The 18278-nt window shown below is 47.4% G+C and overlaps 1 protein-coding gene across 1 annotated transcript; it reads right to left on the bottom strand.

The window, feature by feature from the left end:
* Window positions 1-351: 351 nt before the first annotated feature.
* LOC103187528 (serine/threonine-protein kinase PAK 6) lies at window positions 352-16784 on the bottom strand. Its single transcript, XM_042338133.1, has 10 exons — window positions 16711-16784; window positions 13348-13567; window positions 10101-10787; window positions 8426-8495; window positions 7998-8359; window positions 5860-5993; window positions 3751-3877; window positions 3054-3179; window positions 2272-2406; window positions 352-1497 (listed from the first exon to the last, which is right to left on the bottom strand). Exons 1-10 carry the CDS (start codon window positions 16782-16784, stop codon window positions 1339-1341), a joined length of 2094 nt encoding a protein of 697 aa, XP_042194067.1. The 3' UTR covers window positions 352-1338.
* Between the last annotated feature and the right edge of the window lie 1494 nt (window positions 16785-18278).

Here is an 18278-nt window from a genome sequence, read left to right as displayed (position 1 = left end):
ATTCCAAACAGTGATGATGTTTGTCTTTGTCCAGCCCTTGCGAACCGCAGCTCCAAATAGCAACAACAAAACAATAGATAGGTCGCCTTTCACTCCCGGAGTACCCTGTCCTCACTCTCAATATTACCCTTGTGTTGAGTCTGGGGACTGGGATTCTTCCCAGTCCGCTCCTGTTAACCCTACAAGCCAAGACCCTAATAGGTCCTAGCTGGACAAGTGTGGGAAAGCTTGCCAGACAGTGCTATCAATGGCAAGACACCAGCAGTTACCCCAATGCAATGAAGTCTCTAAGTCAACCTGTGAACTAGGTGATAAGGTGGGTGTGAGAGAATTATGAGAACATCGTGAAGCTTTATTGAGGTGTTTTATTGGGGGGGACAGGGAAGGGGGGATTGGTTTCCAACACGCAGCATGTAGTAAACATGGATTTTCCATTCTCAGTTGCAAACGACCGACTGATAGTCTTCAGTGTGGAACTATAAACATGATTAAAATTAGCATCTTTTCCTGCTCCTCCGCCCACCACTCCCGATAGCCTGCCCCTCCCTCCCACACAGCCTGTTGCCCCCCCACTAGGTTACAGCAGGCATTGATGTGTGTCAGACTGTATTTGCCACAGACTGGCCCAGGGCAAAGCAATCCATGCTTTAATTGTGTCAGGGTGCCTAGTTAAAACATTTGAAACATGGTTTTATTCATTTAAGTTTTGAATTGTCATCTTTGCCTCTTCCCTTGCCCCACCCCTAACCCTAACCCTAAAAGGGAAAGCGATCATTCCTCACCCCCTCTCTGTCCTGAGTCGGGAATGCGAGTGACTGGGTGGGAATGGAGCTGTCAATGAGGAGCCGAGGCCGCTTTCTGACACACTCGCTGTCAGACTCCATTCTCTCAGCCTTATGATCATCCTTGTATTTGATATAGCGCCATATCATGTCATTGAGACATCGCAAAGCGCTTCACAGGATGTATATTGGGGCAAAATATGGCAGCACAATTGTGCACAGCAATGTTCCACAAACAGCTATCGAGCGAGCAATCAATTTTATTTGGGGGACTGTAGGCCAGGACACTGAGAGACAGAAACTCCCTTCGCTTCTCGAATAGCGTCATGGGATCTTTAACGTCCACCTGAACAGGCAGACCTGGTGGTTTATCATCTCAGCCGAATGACGGGCCTCTCCAACAGTGCAACTCCCACCCCTCCCAGAGCAACATTGGACTATCAGCCTAGACAATGTACTACCAAGTCCTGATGTGGGATTTGAACTCACAACTTTCTGACTGACAGGCCAGGCTGAGGGCTGAGGTCAGGCTCACAGGCGTCTGTGCTCCCCACAGTCACTGCTGTCGCCTCCATTCCTCGATGAGCGACACGATGCAGTCTGGGGGTCCGGCCTGCACCAGGAAGGGCTGCGTCAGCAGCTCCACGGCCGAGGCTCTCCGCAGGGGGTCACGCAACAGGGCACAATTCAAAAACTGCCTCAGGTTCCGGGAGGCCTGCGGGAGAACCATTCAGCATCACAGTTAGTGAAGCAACCGGGCTGAGCATCGCTTCACCAGATCACAAGCCCATCTAACATCCTCCCATCGCCACATCCAGCTGCTTTTAAATGAGTCCCAGTGTTGTGGCCTCAAGCGCCCTTCCTGGCACCCCTAACAGTAATTAATTACAACATCAACTTGCATTTATATAGTTCCCCTCAATCCCTCCGCCTTGCCCACCCTCCATCCCCACTTTCAAATCCTGCCTAAAGACCTTCCTTTTTGATCGTGCTTACGGTCTCCTCCCCCCCCCCCTCCCCTCTACACTGGCTCGGGGTCAGACTCCGGCCACTGCTGAGTGCTCTAGGACGCTATCCTGCGTGAAGGGTGCTGTATAAATGCAAGCTGTTGTTGTTGTAGTAGAACCCTTCATGTTGGGTCAAGAAAAACTTCCTAGCATTTGTCCTGAAATTGCCCCTTACAACTCTAAATCTGTGCCTCTTTTTCTACTGCCTTGGTGCATCCTGAAATATTATTCTGGGTTTACCTTTTCAACAACAAGATTACATTTGTATAGCGCCTTTCACATCGGGAGGACGTCCCAATCTCATTTGCTATTTTATACACCTCCGAGAGCCAGAGCTTGTCATATCACTGCTTATAGCTCGTTCCTCTAACCACGGCCAGTGTAACATCCCACCCCCCCACCACACACACTTGGGGGAAGTATGTGTTAACCAGATGGTATAAACCTTTCAGCCTAGCTCGCTCCGTTACGTCCTCACTGACCTGGTGCTGCAGTTTGAGCTTGGGTGGGGGCCCGTCTCGGAGCCTCTTCATTGCCTGCACCGGGGATTCGCTGAAGTACGGAGGCTCTCCATCCACCATCTCAATCACCATGATCCCCAGCGACCAGATATCCACCTGAGACACAAGAGATGGTCAGACTCGCTCTCCGCCCAGCCGCCAGCTCCTCTTTGCTGGGAGACCGGACCGGGACTCCCATAGGTGTGTGTCAGCTTGGCACAGTGGTAGCACTCTCATCTCCGAGTCACAAGTTGTGGGTTCAAGCCCCCACATCAGAACTTGGAATCAAATAGTCGATAAGCTGATGCTCCAATGTGTTGCATTGTTTGAGGTGCCGTCCTTCAGATGAGATATTAAACGGAGGTCCTGTCTGCCTATTCAGGTGAACATTAAAGATCCCATGGCACTATTCAAAAACAGAATTCTCTCTCCTTGTGTCCTGGCCAACAATCCCCCAAATAAAATTGGTCACCCACTCCATGGCTGTTTGTGGGATGTTACTCCATTCACCCACAAAAAACAATCACCACACTTTACAGCAAATCCTGTGAAGCACTTTGAGACATCCTCCCAATGTGAAAGGGGCAGTATCAAATACAAGGATTGTTATTAATATTATTACCAGTAAGAATTGACTGAGACACACACAAACAGGGACAGGCTGAGACACACACACACACACACAGGGACAGGCTGAGACACACACACACACACAGGGACAGGCTGAGACACACACAGACAGGGGCGAAGCTGCCGGTATTTACCTCGGGACCGTATGGTCTGCGAGAAATGACCTCTGGTGCCATCCAATACGGCGTCCCCACCAACGATTGGCGTCTCGGTATCCGCTTACTGACTTGAGCACAAAACCCAAAGTCTGAGAGTTTAATCTGAGGCAGGAAGAGAGAGAGAGAGAGTAAGGTGGCAATGTTGTCTATCTCTGGCTGGGTGAGACTAGGTCTGGACTTGTCTGCAATGTGCAGAGAGGAACTCAGCCTCGCTCTCTCCATGCCCCATTGCTCCACTTCACACAAGGAGGATCCGAAGAGCACGTTTTAAAGCGTTCTGAGATGCCGTCCGGCGTGGAGGGCGCTATATAAATCCAAGTTGTGTTGTTGTTGCTTTGGTACTTCAAGGGTTAAATTACAGAGCTTCTGAAATCGGAAGAGGAATATTTCTCTGAGGAGGTGTTTAACTCCTGTAAATAAATGTAAACTGGAGTGCAAATATTACAAAGGGATTGATTTCTTAGCATTTCACAACATACGAAGTATGTTGAACTCTGACCTTCAGTGACTTTCTCTGCACGTCTCAAAAGACTCTGCAGGAAAAGGCTTAAGCGTGAATTGGAGAATCTACTGGAATGTGGTTTAAGCTGCTGTTCAATTCTCTGCTGCGGTCACTCATGTTAAACGTGAAGTGCAGCTTGTGTCGAGCAGAGGGTGAAGCAGAGCCACTTACCCTGCCATCCAGGGTCAGCAGAATGGAGTCACTCTTGATGTCTCTGTGGATGATGCCCTGGGAGTGCAGGTAGCACAGGGCCCTCAGCACTGACAGGCACACCGTGGCAATCTGCTCCTCGTTCATCCTGCAAAACCAGCAGGAAGATAGGAAATAACATCAGGAACAGAAAGAAACATCCAGCCTGTCCCACCAGTTCATTAGATTTTTGGCAGATCTTGTACTTCCAAAGCCGCCTCCTTTCACCACACCCTGCTCCGTACTATTGCCACTTGTTTAAACATTCCTATGCATCGCACTCACAGCTTTCTAGGTCCAGAACAGCCCCATCTTCACTCTGTGTGAAGTGGAGCACCCTCTACACCAGTGGTGGATCACAAAATACATTATCTTGATTCATTTATGCCGTAAATCAGGAAATATTCAATCAAGAAAAAAATGGAACCCCACTATGGATTTAAAACAAACTCACCGAGATGACAGCCCACCCCCCCGCCCCCATGTCATTTCTCCCTCAAAATAAAAGTCAATTCACTTGGCAGTATAATCTGTGAAGCGTTTTGAGATGTCTCGACGTGATATGGCGCGATATCAAATGCAAGGATTATTATTACTATGTCCCCTCAACCCCAGGGGGCTGCTTCTGGCCTGTGGTCTAATCACCGCAACAAGCTCGGCCCAGCAGGAAGCCACTCCACCCATTGGATCAGTGTTGGGTTCGTTTCTCCACTAAAGCCATCTTTCTTACTCCCATTTCCTGTTTGTTCCCCATCCCCTTCCTCTGCAATTGCATATCAAAACCCAGCACCATGCTTAAGAGCATCCAAACCAAATTGAGAGCTCCATGCATCCTAAATGGAAATGGAATGCATCCCATTATTGGAATGGAGGGATGCATCCTGCTAACCTAATTCCAGAGAGTATTAGGCACAGGTTTGCAAGAGCCAAGGCTTGTGGACCCCAGAGTTTGCTTTCGGGTAACTCCTGGAGTCTAACCACCTAAAATAATAATAATAATCTTTGCATTTGATATAGCGCCTTATCGCATCATTGAGACATTTCAAAGCTCCTCATAAAATATACTGTAAAGTGAATTGATTGGGTGAACGGCATAGTTTGCCATTGACAGCTTTCCCGCTCTTGTCCAGCTAGGACTATCGTTAGGGCTTTGGCTTAAAAGGAGCTGAGCGGGAAGAGTCCCTGTCCCAGTGACTGGTCTGACCTTCCAAGTCCTGCCGATGAACCAGGTTGGTTGTGCTGTCATCAGCAGTGCTCTGGAGTGCTGCTGACCTGCCTGGCTCAGGAACCGGACTGGGAGACCGCCACAGAAGGCTGGCTCAGTTCCCACATTCCATTGGCAAACACTTCACCTTGGAGCCAGTTCAGCTCCAAGGAGACTCCGCTTACCTCCTTCCTAAGGCGGATAGTACATTTGAGCTGGTATGGCATGATGGCAGCACTGGATGCAGCACTTTCCACAACCATTCAGTGTGTCAGCCGGGCGCAGTGGTAACTCTTGCCCCTTGTCAGAAGGTTGTGGGTTCCAGTTTGGAATCACATATTCTAAACCAGGGCCTCCAACCAGTTGATCTTGGAGGATCAAGAAGTGGCCGCCAAACACTGACATCAGCCCAGGCAAGTCTGCACCAAAGTTTCAGTAGTTACTGAGCCGCAATATCCATGGCGTGGCCATAAATGAAGAATAATTAAATAAAAAAAAGTTTATTGGCCGATAATAAAGAAAGCTGATGCTCCAATGCAGGGGCTGGGAGGGTGGGGGGGTGTTGCATTGTCAGAGGCGTTGTCCTTTGGATGAGATGTTAAACCAAGGTCCCATCTGCCTGTTCAGGTGGACGTTAAAGATCCCATGGCAGAAAAGTTTCTCTCTCCTGGTGTCCTGGCCAACAATCTCCCAAATAAGATTGGTGGTTCATTCCATGGCTGTATGTGGGACATTGCTGTGTACAACTGGCTGCCACGTTTCACCCACAAAATACACAGTTACTACACTTTACAGTATACCCTGTGAAGCTCTTTGAGACTTCTTGATGACATGTGAGGCGTTATATCAAATGAAAGGATTATTATTATTATTATTCTGAGTCTTACCTGGTGTGTGAGATGATGTCGGTGAGTGATCCTCCTTGCAGCAGCTCCATCACCACCCACAGCTCATCCTCCACCAGATAGCTGCTGTACATCTCCACCACATTTTGATGCCTGTAATCCTTCATTATCACAACCTGCAGAGGAATCAGCCACAGCAGCCATCACACACATCATCCAACAGAGAGACCTGGCCTTGTGGAGTACTTAACAGTCAGATCTAACACAGAGGTCAATCAGTCCATCATGCATGTCTCCTGCTCCCTCCCACGGTCCCTTCGACTGATAAAGTACTATATCAAATGCAAGGATTATTATTATAATTTGTTTTCATTGGAGCAGAGAAGGTTGGGAGGGAACCTGATAGAGGAGGACACTGTGATGAGAGTTTGACAAAGTGAATAGGGAAAAGCTATTTCGGGGTAGAGGGAGGGGGCAGTGATGTAAGATTGTCATAAGAAGAGTGAAAGGAGATGTTAGGAGAGATTTTACTCAGAAAGTTGTTGGGATGTGGAATTCCCTACGGAGGAAGGCAGAATCCATTGTGGGACTATGAAGCATAGAGCCTTGAAGGGATGTGGGGCTAGGATGGACAGTGGGGTTGAATGAAGTTTATTCCTCTGTTTGTAAATGGCAGTGACTGAGATGACATAACCTGATTAGGCAGAGTCAACATGGCTTTACAAAAGGGAAGATTTGCTTAACAAATCTTTTAGAGTTTTTTGAAGATGTAACTAACAGGTTAGATAAGGGGAAACCAGTAGATGTAGTGTACTTAGATTTTCAGAAGGCATTCGACAAGGTGCCACATAAAAGGCATCTACACAAGGATCAGTGCTTGGGCCTCAACAATTTACAATCTATACCAACTTAAAATATCTAAATTCGCAGATGATACTAAGCTAGGTGGGAGAGTAAGCTCTGAGGATGACACAAAAAGATTGCAAAGGGGTATAGATAGGCCAGGTGAGTGGGCAAGAAGGTGGCAAATGGAATATAATGTGGGGAAGTGTAAAGTTATTCACCTAGGTAGTAAAAACAGAAAAGTAGATTATTTTCTAGAGGGGGAGAGACTAGATAGTGTCAGTGTTCAGATGGATTTGGGCGTCCTTGTACACCAGTCACAAAAAGTTAGTATCAGGTACAGCAAGCAACTAGAAAAGCTAATAGCATGTTGGCGTTTATTGCAAAAGGGTTAGAATACAAGAGTAATAATAATAATTATTATTTGTTGTATAACTGAAGTTTTGTGAGCCTCTCCCAGAAAATTATTATTATTAATACAAGAGTAGGGAAGTCTTTCTGCAACTGTATAGGACCTTGATGAGACCGCACCTAGAATATTGTGTGCAGTTTTGGTCTCCTTATTTAGGAAAGGACATACTCGCCTTAGAGAGGGTGCAGCGTAGATTCACTAGGTTGGTTCCTGGGTTGAGGGGGTTGACCTATGAGGATAGGTTGAGCATACTAGGTCTATATTCTCTAGAATATAGAAGAATTAGGGATGATCTTATAGAAACATATAAGATTCTTATGGAGCTTGACAGAGTAGACAGTGTGAGACTGTTTCCCCTGGTAGAAGAATCTATAACTTGGGGTCAAAGTCTTAAGATTAAGGGTCAGCCCTTTCGAACAGAGTTGAGGAAACACTTCTTCACTCAGAGGGCGGTGGATTTATGAAATTCTCTACCCCAGAAGGTTGTAGATACTTAGTCCTTGAACAAATTCAAGACTGAAATTGATAGATTTCTAAAGGATAGAGAGATTAAGGGATATGGGGATAAGGCGGGCAGATGGAGTTAGGTTAGAAGATCAGCCATGATCTTATTGAATGGCGGGGCAGGCTCGAGGGGCCAAATAGCCTACTCCTGCTCCTAATTCCTATGTTCCTATGAGGTTTACATTGCTTCCTTGTGAAAGATACTGAACGGCAGATTGATACGGGGAAGAGGCAAATTCTGTCTGTGTCAGATCTATGTCTCATAGGATTGATATTCTGGACAGACAATGGAGAGGGAGCTTTACTCTATCTCTAACTCATATTGTCACTGATCTGGGAGTGTGGACAGACAGTGAACTGTGCCCTTCACTAGTATGTGTCATAGCTGACTTTACTCTCCGTGGTACTCATTGACGTCTACCTCGTTGAACAGGAGTTCCCGCCGCTGCTGTCTGCGCAGGTCCATCATCTTGACGGCCACCCTGCGTCCCGTATCCTTCTCTGTTGCCTTATACACGATCCCGGTGGAACCCTCGCCCAGCTTGTGGAAGGATTCCAGCCGGCGCCTGGGGTCACCCTGGTTCACCACCGTCTGCAGTGCAGCCTTGAACTGCTCGTGTGATACTCGCCCCCCTGCGCTCAGTCCAGCACTGCGGCTCGGGCTGGCGCTGACCTGAAACAGCTCTCGCTGGGGAGACTCTTCAGTGTGGGTGACAGATTGTGGGGGAGAGGTTTGAGGGTGGGTGAGAGATCGTTGGGGAGATGTTTGGGGGTGGGTGAGAAATTGCTGGGGAGAGGTTTGAGAGTGGGTGAGAGATCGTTGGGGAGTGGATTCAGTGTGGGTGAGAGATTGCTGGGGAGAGGTTTGAGAGTGGGTGAGAGATCGTTGGGGAGTGGATTCAGTGTGGGTGAGAGATCGCTGGGGAGAAGTTTGAGAATGGGTGAGAGATCGTTGAGGCGTGGATTCAGTGTAGACAATAGATTGCTGATGAGAGATTTGAGTGTGGACATGATATTGTGGAGGAGAGGTGGGTGTGTGGATGAGAGATTGTGGGGGAGAGGTGGGTGTATGGAAGAGAGATTGTGGGGGAGACATTTGAGTGTGGACGTGATATCGGGGGGGAGAGGTGGGTGTGTGGATGGGAGATTGTGGGGGAGAGGTGAGTGTGTGGATGGGAGATTGTGGGGGAGAGGTGGGTGTGTGGATGGGAGATTGTGGGGGAGAGGTGTGTGTGCGGATGAGAAATTGTGGGGGAGAGGTTTGAGTGTGGACACGATATCGGGGGGAAGTGGATTCAGTGTGGATGTGGCTTGGCTGAGTGCTGGGTCTCTCCCAGTGGGAGAAAGGTGTGTCCGGGCGAGAGGAAAGCTGGCATCTCTGCAGGAGGTTATTGATGCTCAGCCTACCATTCGGGGTCGTTGTTTCATGGCTTCTTGGGCTCTTGTCTGCCTTCAGGAAAGATCCAGTCACAACATTAGCAGAGTTGACAATACAATTCTTCATTCATGTAATGCAATTTGCAAAGCGCCTTCATAACGGGAGGTCATCTCAAAGTACTTCACAGTTCTGCTGGCCTGGGGCTGCCATCAGCAGGGATCAGTGCCTGCGATCTGAGAAGTTTGATCTGCCCTCACAAGAGGAAGCAGAGATACTGGAACGCAGAGCTCGCTTGAGGTCACTGGGCTCAGGCTGGGCTTGTCTGGCTAGAGAGGCCATCCCATCACCTGACTTGCTCGGGTGGTTGTGAAGACCAGTATCAGGTCTGCATTGACCTGTGATGATTTGGGGCTTAGAGAGTTTTGGGGGAAGAGGGTTGACTGCGGTGACAACGGGTTTCGGTCAAACTCAACTTAAAGGGTGTAATTGGGGCCTAAGCTCGCTCTCTGAAACAAAACCTCAACAAGGAGCAGAAACCCTCCCCCGGCTATATCAGAGCCAGTGTAATCCAGCCACACACCATCACTTCTCGAGAGAAATAGGGAATCATAGAATAATCTATACATTTAATACAGTGCCTTATCACATTGTCAAGACATCTCAAAGCAACTTACTGTGCGGTATAGTGACTATGTATTTTGTAGACAAACCCGGCAGCCAATGTGCCATAGCAATATCCTACTAACAATCATGAAGTGAATGATCAATTGTATCTGGGCAATTTGTTGTCCAGGATACCGAGAGAGAGAAACTCCCTTCTCATTTAACATCCACCAGAATAGGCAAACGTCAGTTTAACATCTCATCTGAAGGATGGCAACTCTGATGATGTGGTGCTCCCCCCAGTCCTGCACTGTAGCATCAGCCTAGATGCAAGATGTGAGCTCAAGGACCCGAGGTGGGGCTTGAACCTTCTGACTCAGAAGCAAGAGTGCAACTGACTGAGCCAGGCTGACACACGGAGCTTGGGATCTTGTGAAACTGCAGTGAGGTGGGCGCCGTGCGAGGACCGGAGGGGGCAGTGCTGTAGTCACTCGTCCCGTTTGCTAGTTTGTGTGTGTGTGTGTGTGTCACGCGCCTTCTAACCTCAGTTCCAAAACAGTGACGATCCTGCAGCATCCCAGCTGGTGTGCCCCTGGGCTGGTCTCGTACTGGGCAGCCGCCCCTTTGCTGTCTTGGGCTCTCCTTGGGGCTGCTCGAGCTTTGGAGAAAGAAGCAGGAGATGGGTCGTAACCCAGGATTCCACTTGCTTTTTCTCTCCCTGTGCACCACACAGGGAGAGGGAGATCGAGAGGTGGTCCAGATCCTGGGCACAGCATTCCTGGATTTCTCAGAAACTTCCTTGTGATAGTCAGAAAACAGGTTGAATATGTTGTGAATGGACTTAGTCCGTTGTCTGCTCAATTCCATTGAAGGAATGGCGAGGTCCTGGGTGGATTGCGATCTGTACAGCTCACCCCTCCCATTGTGCCTAAGCTGGGAAAAGCTGGGCACTTTCAGAGTGGAGTTCAAAACCCCAAATCCTCTGAGATCTCTGTTGCTTCCCATTTCTTCTCTGTAGACGCTCCATTTCCCCGCGTAATTCCTGCTCCTGTCCAGCATGTCTCCAGCCACGTGATTTGGGATTCTGTTCAATGCCTGGTCCTTCTTGTGGTATGAGGAGACGGTGTTCCTCCTCAGGGAGTTGGAGCTGCAGACGGAGAGCTTCTGGAGATCAGACAGGATCCCTGTGATGTAGTCGTCTATCCCATATGTGCTTCCTCTCACTATGGTCTGCCCAGAAAACAAAGCAGAAGTCACATTGAAAACAACAGAATATTTGGGTCCTTACCATTATGAGAGGTTTGGATAGAATAAACGAGGATAAATTATTTCCACCGGTCAGTGAGTCAGACACTAGAGGGCATCAGTTTACGATAGTTAGTAAATGAGCGAATGTGGAGGTTAGGCGAACGGTTGAGACAGAATACTTATTAGCTTTCAAAAAAGAACTAGATAAATGCCTAAAAAATAAGCAAATTTCAGGGAAATGGGGGTAGGGCAGGTAAATGGACTGAAAGGATTGCTCTTAACGCAGCACGGATATGATGGACCAGGACTATTCGTCAAAGTGTTTCACAGGAATTGTCATACAGTGTAGTGACTGGATTTTGTAGGCGACAACATTAGCCAGTTGTACACAGTAATGACCCACAAATAGTCATGGAGTGAAGTGATGAATTTTACTTGGGAGGTTGTTAGCCAGGATACCAGGAGAGAGAAACTCCCTTCTCTTTTCCAATAGCGTTGTGGAATCTTTAACGTCCACCTGAACAGGCAGACAAGGCCTCAGTCGAATGTCTCCTCTGAAGGACAGTGCTTCCGACAATGCAGTTTGACTGTAATCTCAAAGTCAGCGCTTACAAATAAATTAAGTTTACGCTTTGATAGTCTATATGAGCAAGTTACTGGAGCTCAAAGGTTTAAGGGACATGGATCGACTGTACAGCATTTACATACACACACTCAGAGACTCACATACACAGACACACACTCATACACTGTAATTACCTGGATATTCAGACCTGAACATTATTCAGTTTTACATAAATTCTGTCACCAGTTTGTTTAGCCACAGACACAGAGACAGCAAATCACTGACAGAGACACCAAAACTTCCCCCACCACAGAGACCCACATTACACAGTGAGCACCAGGGAGGGTGGCTTAAAGAGAGGAACCTTACAGAAATAGGCAGGTCACCAGTGTTGATTTCCCGGAAACAGCTAAAACAGCTGAAGCTCCCACTACCTTGTCTGTTCACACTTCCAGGTCAGTGACAGCACGGATTAGAAACAGAGTAAAGATGCCTCTTCACTGTCCGGCCAGAATATCAATCCCATGAGACACAGATCTCACACAGACACAGAATCTGCCTCTCTCCCGTACCAATCTGCAGTTGTACAACCTCTTTCACAAGGCAGCACTGCAAATCTCAGTCACAAACAAGGCAATAAATTTGTCAGGTCCACACACGTAGCAAACACAAAAATTCACCTTGTCTCACCGAGTTTGTGGGACTGTTTAGTCTTAATTGAAATGGTGCATTGTGGAAACTCTCAATTCTAGTTCTCATTTGGCTGCCAGTTTTTGGTAGCGTCTTAAAAAGAAACCATGCGGCTCCAAAATGAACAATAAAAATCCTCAAATTTGATCCAGCACCGGGCACATTAATGTGGTACGGCTCAGTGACTGTTTGTCAGCGAACAAGGCAGTCAATTTACACCTGGTAAATGTTTCACAAAGACCCAATGAGTGAACGACCAACTCTATCTGGCTTCTCTTTTCCCCTGGTGCCCTTGCTGCAGGTCTGGACACTTAGGGGGAGGAGACAAACAGAGATTCGGAGGAAACTCACCTCAGTGCCTCGATGTTTCTCTGGAGCTCACAGCTGAGGACGACTGGCTGAAAAGCTGCTGCATCTGTCAGGAGTGATGGAGTCTCTGGCACACACTCAGCAGCTTGTCACCACCGATTACAGCTCGGGAATGTTGCTTAACAGCACTCATGTGGGAGTGACAGTGAGGAGGAATGGCACGGCAACTGAACAATTCCTCCCTGTAAAGCTGGCTCTGCTTCAAAGCCTCAGGCCAGCCACACAGGTAGGTTTTGCAGTATTGCAGGCCATAACCACCCGCACGACCATAAGCAGACTCGCACCAAAATAAAAAACCTGGCTGTGCACAGATCAGCCTGAGATTTTCTTTGGACAGCCGGGTGTCTGACACATGCAGAAACCGATCACCACGCTTCAGAGTATCCAAACCCGACTGAGTTTTCCATGGATCCCACCTACACATGGAAATCCCAGATATAGATTGTTGGAATGGAATGCGCTCTCTCTCTCCCTGGAGGGATGCATCCCGCTCACCTAATTATGGAAATTATTAGACGCAGGTTGACAAGAGGCAAGGCTTGGGCACCCACTGCTGGAGTTTAACCAGCTGAAACCACGTAGCTCACCATTGAGAGCACTATCTGGCAAGCTTTCCCAAAGCTTATCCAGCTAGGACCAACTACCCGTTAGGCTCTCACATGGACTATGTTCACCCAGGCGGATCCCAGAGGATAACCCCTGGCCTGGTCTCTTTGCCCCTGTTCTGACCTCTCTGGGGTGTGGTTCTTTCGGTGCTGGTTGCCCCCCCAGTACCAACCCAGTAACCGCTGTCCATGTGTGAGCTGGGCAGTGAGCGTTGGCAGGGGAAAGCCTCTCTTTACAGCCCTGTTTGAGACCAGTAAACCCATCCTGGACCAGGAACCAGCACTCCAAACACACTCGGGCAGTCTATCCTACCTTTAACGGAGTCAGCTCCACGGGGGTGATAGAGGAGGGATCCACCAGTGGGGCAGGCCGCTTGGGGGGGTCTGGCACCAGCCCCTGCCACTGCGGAGGCAGCCCAATAAAACGCTGGACCTGGGGGTCGAAGGAGGTGTGGACAAGGTGCTGAAAGTCCAGGGGTCGGGAAATCCTCAGCGACTTTTTCCTCCTCTTGAACATGGCAACGGGGACAGCTCTGCAGTGGGAAAAGACACAGTTTAACTGGGCTGGCAATGCACACTAGCATTCTGGCTTCCAGATTATCCAGGCGTCAGTCAAGTCATGCAAACTAAGATTTACTTCACTACAAAAGAGCCCATGGAGCCTGTGGACAGGTGCCCAGAGCTGGCAGTAAGGGGGATGTCTGACAAATGGTTGCACTGTAACATCAAATGGAAACTCCACGGTGGGGCACCTTACATTGTTTCCAAGCTCTGCAAACAGGCATAATGTTTAACAGACCTGTCCAGAGAATCAGCAGGTCATAAATATAATAATCCCTGTATTTGATGCAATGCCTTTAACATCAAAACAGTGCTCACTATTAGTGACGGTGTATTTTGCAGGTGAATGCAGCACACAATTGCACAGCAATGTCCCACAAACAGCTAGAAAGTTAATGATTGATTTTATCTGTGTGATTATTGGTATTTTATAAGATCACCTCTAATTCTTCTATATTCTAGAGAATATAGTCCTAGATTACTCAATCCCCTCATCCCAGGAACAAACCTAGTGAATCTATACAGCACCTCCTCTAAGGCGAGGATGTCCTTTCTTAAATAAGGAGACCAACACTACACACAATATTCTAGGGGCGGTCTCACCAAGGCCTTATACAACTGCAATAAGACTTCCCTACTCTTGTACTCTAACCCTTTTGCAACGAATGCCAACATAGTATTAGCCTTCCTAGTTGCTTGCTGTACCTGCATACTAACTTTTTGTGGCTGGTGTACAAGGACACCCAAATCCCTCTGAACACTAACACTATCTAGTCTCTCTCCTTCTAGAAAATAATCCGCTTTCCTATTTTTACTACTTAGTGAATAACTTTATACTTTCCCATGTTATTCTTCATCTGCCACCTTCTTGCCCACTCACCTAGCCTGTTTATTTCCCTTTGCATTCTTCTTGTGTCATCCTCACAGCTTACTTTCCCACCGAGCTTTGTATCGTCTGCGAACTTAGATAAAGTTCTATTTCCTCTTTTAAATCATTGATATAGACTGTAAATAATTGAGGCCCAAGCACTGATCCTTGTTTCACTCCACTAGTCACATCCTGCCAATCTGAGAAGGACCCTTTTATCCCTAGTTTCTGTTTTCTTCCTGTTAGCCACTCTCCAATCCATGCTAATATATTACCTTTAATTCCATGGGCTCTATTCTTATGCAACAGCCTTTTACACGGCACCTTGTCGAATGCCTTCTGGAAATCCAAATACACCACATCTATTGGTTCCCCCCTATCTGACCTGCTAGTTACATCCTCAAAAAACTCTAAATTTCCCTGTGTTTTCTCCACATCCCTTAACTCCCTGGCTTCACAGATGTCTATTAATCTTCCTTTTACACATCCGGATGGATTCTGCCTCTGTGACCTGGAGATCAGTCATGTTGAGTTTGGCAATTGATGTTTAATGTGGGCCCTGGATTCCCCAGACCCCAGTCACACACCTTTACCTAATTAATCATTGTATTTGGTACAGGGAGTTTCATGTCAGGACACGCTTCATAGTGTAAAGTGGATTGACTGTATTTGTAGGTGAACTTGGCAGCTTAAATGTGCACAGCAATGTTCCCCAACATTCATGGAGTGAGTGACCAATTTTTATTTGAGGCATTGTTGGCCAGGACACCGGGAGAGAGAAACTCTCTTCTATTTTCGATCAGGGCCATGGGATCTTTAATATCCTGAACAGTTAAATGGGACCTTGGTTTAATATCTATTCTGAATTCAAGATCCTCATCCTCACCTACAAGGCCATTCACGGCCTCGCTCCCTCCTACCTCTCTGACCTTCTATCCCCCTACTTACCTGCCCGTACCCTCCGTTCCTCTGGCTCCGGTCTGCTCCACATCCCCCGCCCCAACCGCCCTACCATCGGTGGCCGGGCCTTCAGCCTCTCAGCCCCGAGGCTCTGGAACTCTATCCCCCAGTGCCTTCGCCGCTTCTTCCCTTTCCTCTTTCAAGACCGGTCTCAAGACCTTTCTCTTTGACCGTGCCTTCAGCTCCTCTCTCGACTCTCTACCCCCTCCTCGCTCCCTCCCTTCCCTCCCCTCACCCTGACCATTTCCCCCCTGCTCGGGTCCTGACCCAACTGTGCAGCGCCTTGGGATGTCCTCCCGATGTGAAAGGCGCTCTATAAATGGAATCTTGTTGTTGTTGTTGTTGTTGTTGAAGGATGGCACCTCTGACAATGTAATGTATCCCAGCACTGAACTGGAGTATCAGCTTAGATTGTGGAAAGGTCACGATGTGGAGCTTTAAACCTACAACTGTGCATACAAGATGATGAGGGTTTGACAGAGTGAATAGGGAGAAGCTATTTCCAGTGGTCGGGGAGTCAGTGGTGAGAGGATATCGATATAAGATTGTCACAAGACCAAAAGATGTTAGGAGAGATTTTCACTCAGAGAGTTGTTGGGATGTCGAATGCCCTGACAAGTAAGAGGGTAAAGGCAGAGTCCATTGTTGGTTTCGAAAGGGAAGTAGATGGGTATATGAAGAGGTGTGGGGATAGGACGGGCCAGTGGGACTGAATGAACAACTTGGTCTGAGAGCCTGTGTGGACTCGATTGGGCTGAATGGTCGCTGTTCTGTAAATGTGCTTTGGAGTCCCGTAGCTTAGTGATGAGCACATTCACCTCACAAGCGAGAGAACCCGGGTTCAATTCCCCGGTGGAGTGAAACTTTGGGCAAGTTTCCTTACTCCACACGCCTCTATTTACCTAGCAGTAAGTAGGAACCCAGTTGTTAGTCAATTGGCAGATCGCTTTTCCGGGGGTAATAATCCCTTCAAAAAATAAAATAATAATAATTTAGTCACTCAATTCATGACTGTTCATGTGACACTGTTGTGCACAATTGGCTGCTGCATTTCGTCCACAAAATATACAGTAATTTCACTTTACTGTATATTCTATGAAGCGCTTTGAGACGTCTCAACAACGTAAGACCTGTATCAAATTCAAGGATTATTACATTTCAGTGAGTCCTTCATTCTTTGATGTAAGAGTATTATTAAGCGCGGGTATTATCCACTGAGCCAGGCTGACATATTCTTACTTCCATTGTTGGAGATAAACATCCTCCTGACTTTTTCTCTTATTTTACAAACGTTGTTTAAAGGTTTCCTCTGGAGATCCGACATGAGTCATCTTCCTGTCTCCCTGGCTCCTGATTGCCATGGGTATGGTGGGGCCTGAGGCCTGCACTGTGTAGTGATGTGGCAAAGGTGGAGGAAACTGGCCCTGGTCAGGGAGCAGATGTGGGGTAGGAAGAACAGCTGAGGAGCGAATCTGACCCCTTGGTTGCACATGAAGTGCAGTGAGTCTGAGGGATAGGCTGGCAAGATAAGGAAGTCAGAGCTGCAGGTTCCCATTGATGGGAGCCAAGGAGAATGGCTTCCATTTCGTCTAATTAAAACAGAGGGAAGAATACACAGAGCGAATTGTTTGGATCTGGAATACATTGCCTGAAAGGCTGGTGAAGCCGATTCAATAACAACTTTCAAGAGAGAAGTAGATAGGTAATTGGGGAGGACAAATTTGCAGGGCTATGGGGAGAGAGAGCGGGAGAGTGGGATTAATTTGGACAGCTCTTTCAAAGAGCCGGCAAGGACACGATGGGCTGAATGGCCTCTTTCTGTGGTGTATAATTCTATGATTCTATAACAGTCCAGTCTCTCTTGCTGATTCCTTGATCACTATGTCTCCCAATATCCTGACCAATCATTCACCAGAAAAATTTGCTATCCCCCTCATAACGGTTTGTGGACATTAGTTATGTGCAAAATGGCAGCTGTGTTTGCCTACACAAATAACATCACAATCTAAGCTGAAACTCTGATGCAGTACTGGGGGAGCTTTGCGTTATCAGAAGTGACAGCTTCAGATAAGACGTAAATCCAAGGTCCCGTCTGCCTGTTCAGGTGGACGTTAAAGATCCCATGGGACTATTCGAAAAGAGAAGGGAGTTTCTCCAGTGTCTTGGCCAACAATCACAAGATCACAAGATCTGGATAAAGTAGACCCTTCAGCCCATCTGATCTCATCCTTCCAGAAGACCTACTCTACCATCCTCCCATCAGAGCATTTGCTGTTGGAATGTGGATCCACACCTAATAATAATCCCTCCAAAACAAAACAATAATAAATTGGTCATTTTTAATTCAAGACTGTTTGTGGGACATTGCTGTGCGCAATTGGCTGCCGTGTTCGCCCACAAATATACAGTCAATTCACTTTACAGTATATTCTGTAAAGCGCTTTGAGACGTCTAGAAGACATGATAATGCGCTATATCAAATGCAAGGATGATTATTATTATTATTATTATTATTATCCCGCCTTTGGGCTTGACTACCAGTTATCGGAATAACACCTTTTGAGAGGGTGGAGGTGGGGGAGTTACCCACTAATCAGCAGTTGATATCTGAGAATCAGAAATATTATGTAACGATCTGGCTTCAGGATATTGCCATGTAAGACAGTGTGGGGTGGATAAATACACAAAGTTCTGCATTTTAGTCTAAAGTTGTATGTCGCTGGTAAGTGGAGTCCTGTAGTGTTGTGGCTAGAACACTCGCCTTGCAAGTAAGAGGACCTGGGTTTGATTCCCAGGCAGGCAAAATGTTGGCTAAGTTTCCTTACTCCACATATCTCTGTTTACTTCACAGTAAG

The sequence above is a fragment of the Callorhinchus milii genome, unplaced genomic scaffold, assembly GCF_018977255.1.
Source record: "Callorhinchus milii isolate IMCB2004 unplaced genomic scaffold, IMCB_Cmil_1.0 Scaffold9, whole genome shotgun sequence".
Lineage (NCBI taxonomy): Eukaryota > Metazoa > Chordata > Chondrichthyes > Chimaeriformes > Callorhinchidae > Callorhinchus > Callorhinchus milii.
This window is presented reverse-complemented; position numbering and strand designations above follow the sequence as displayed.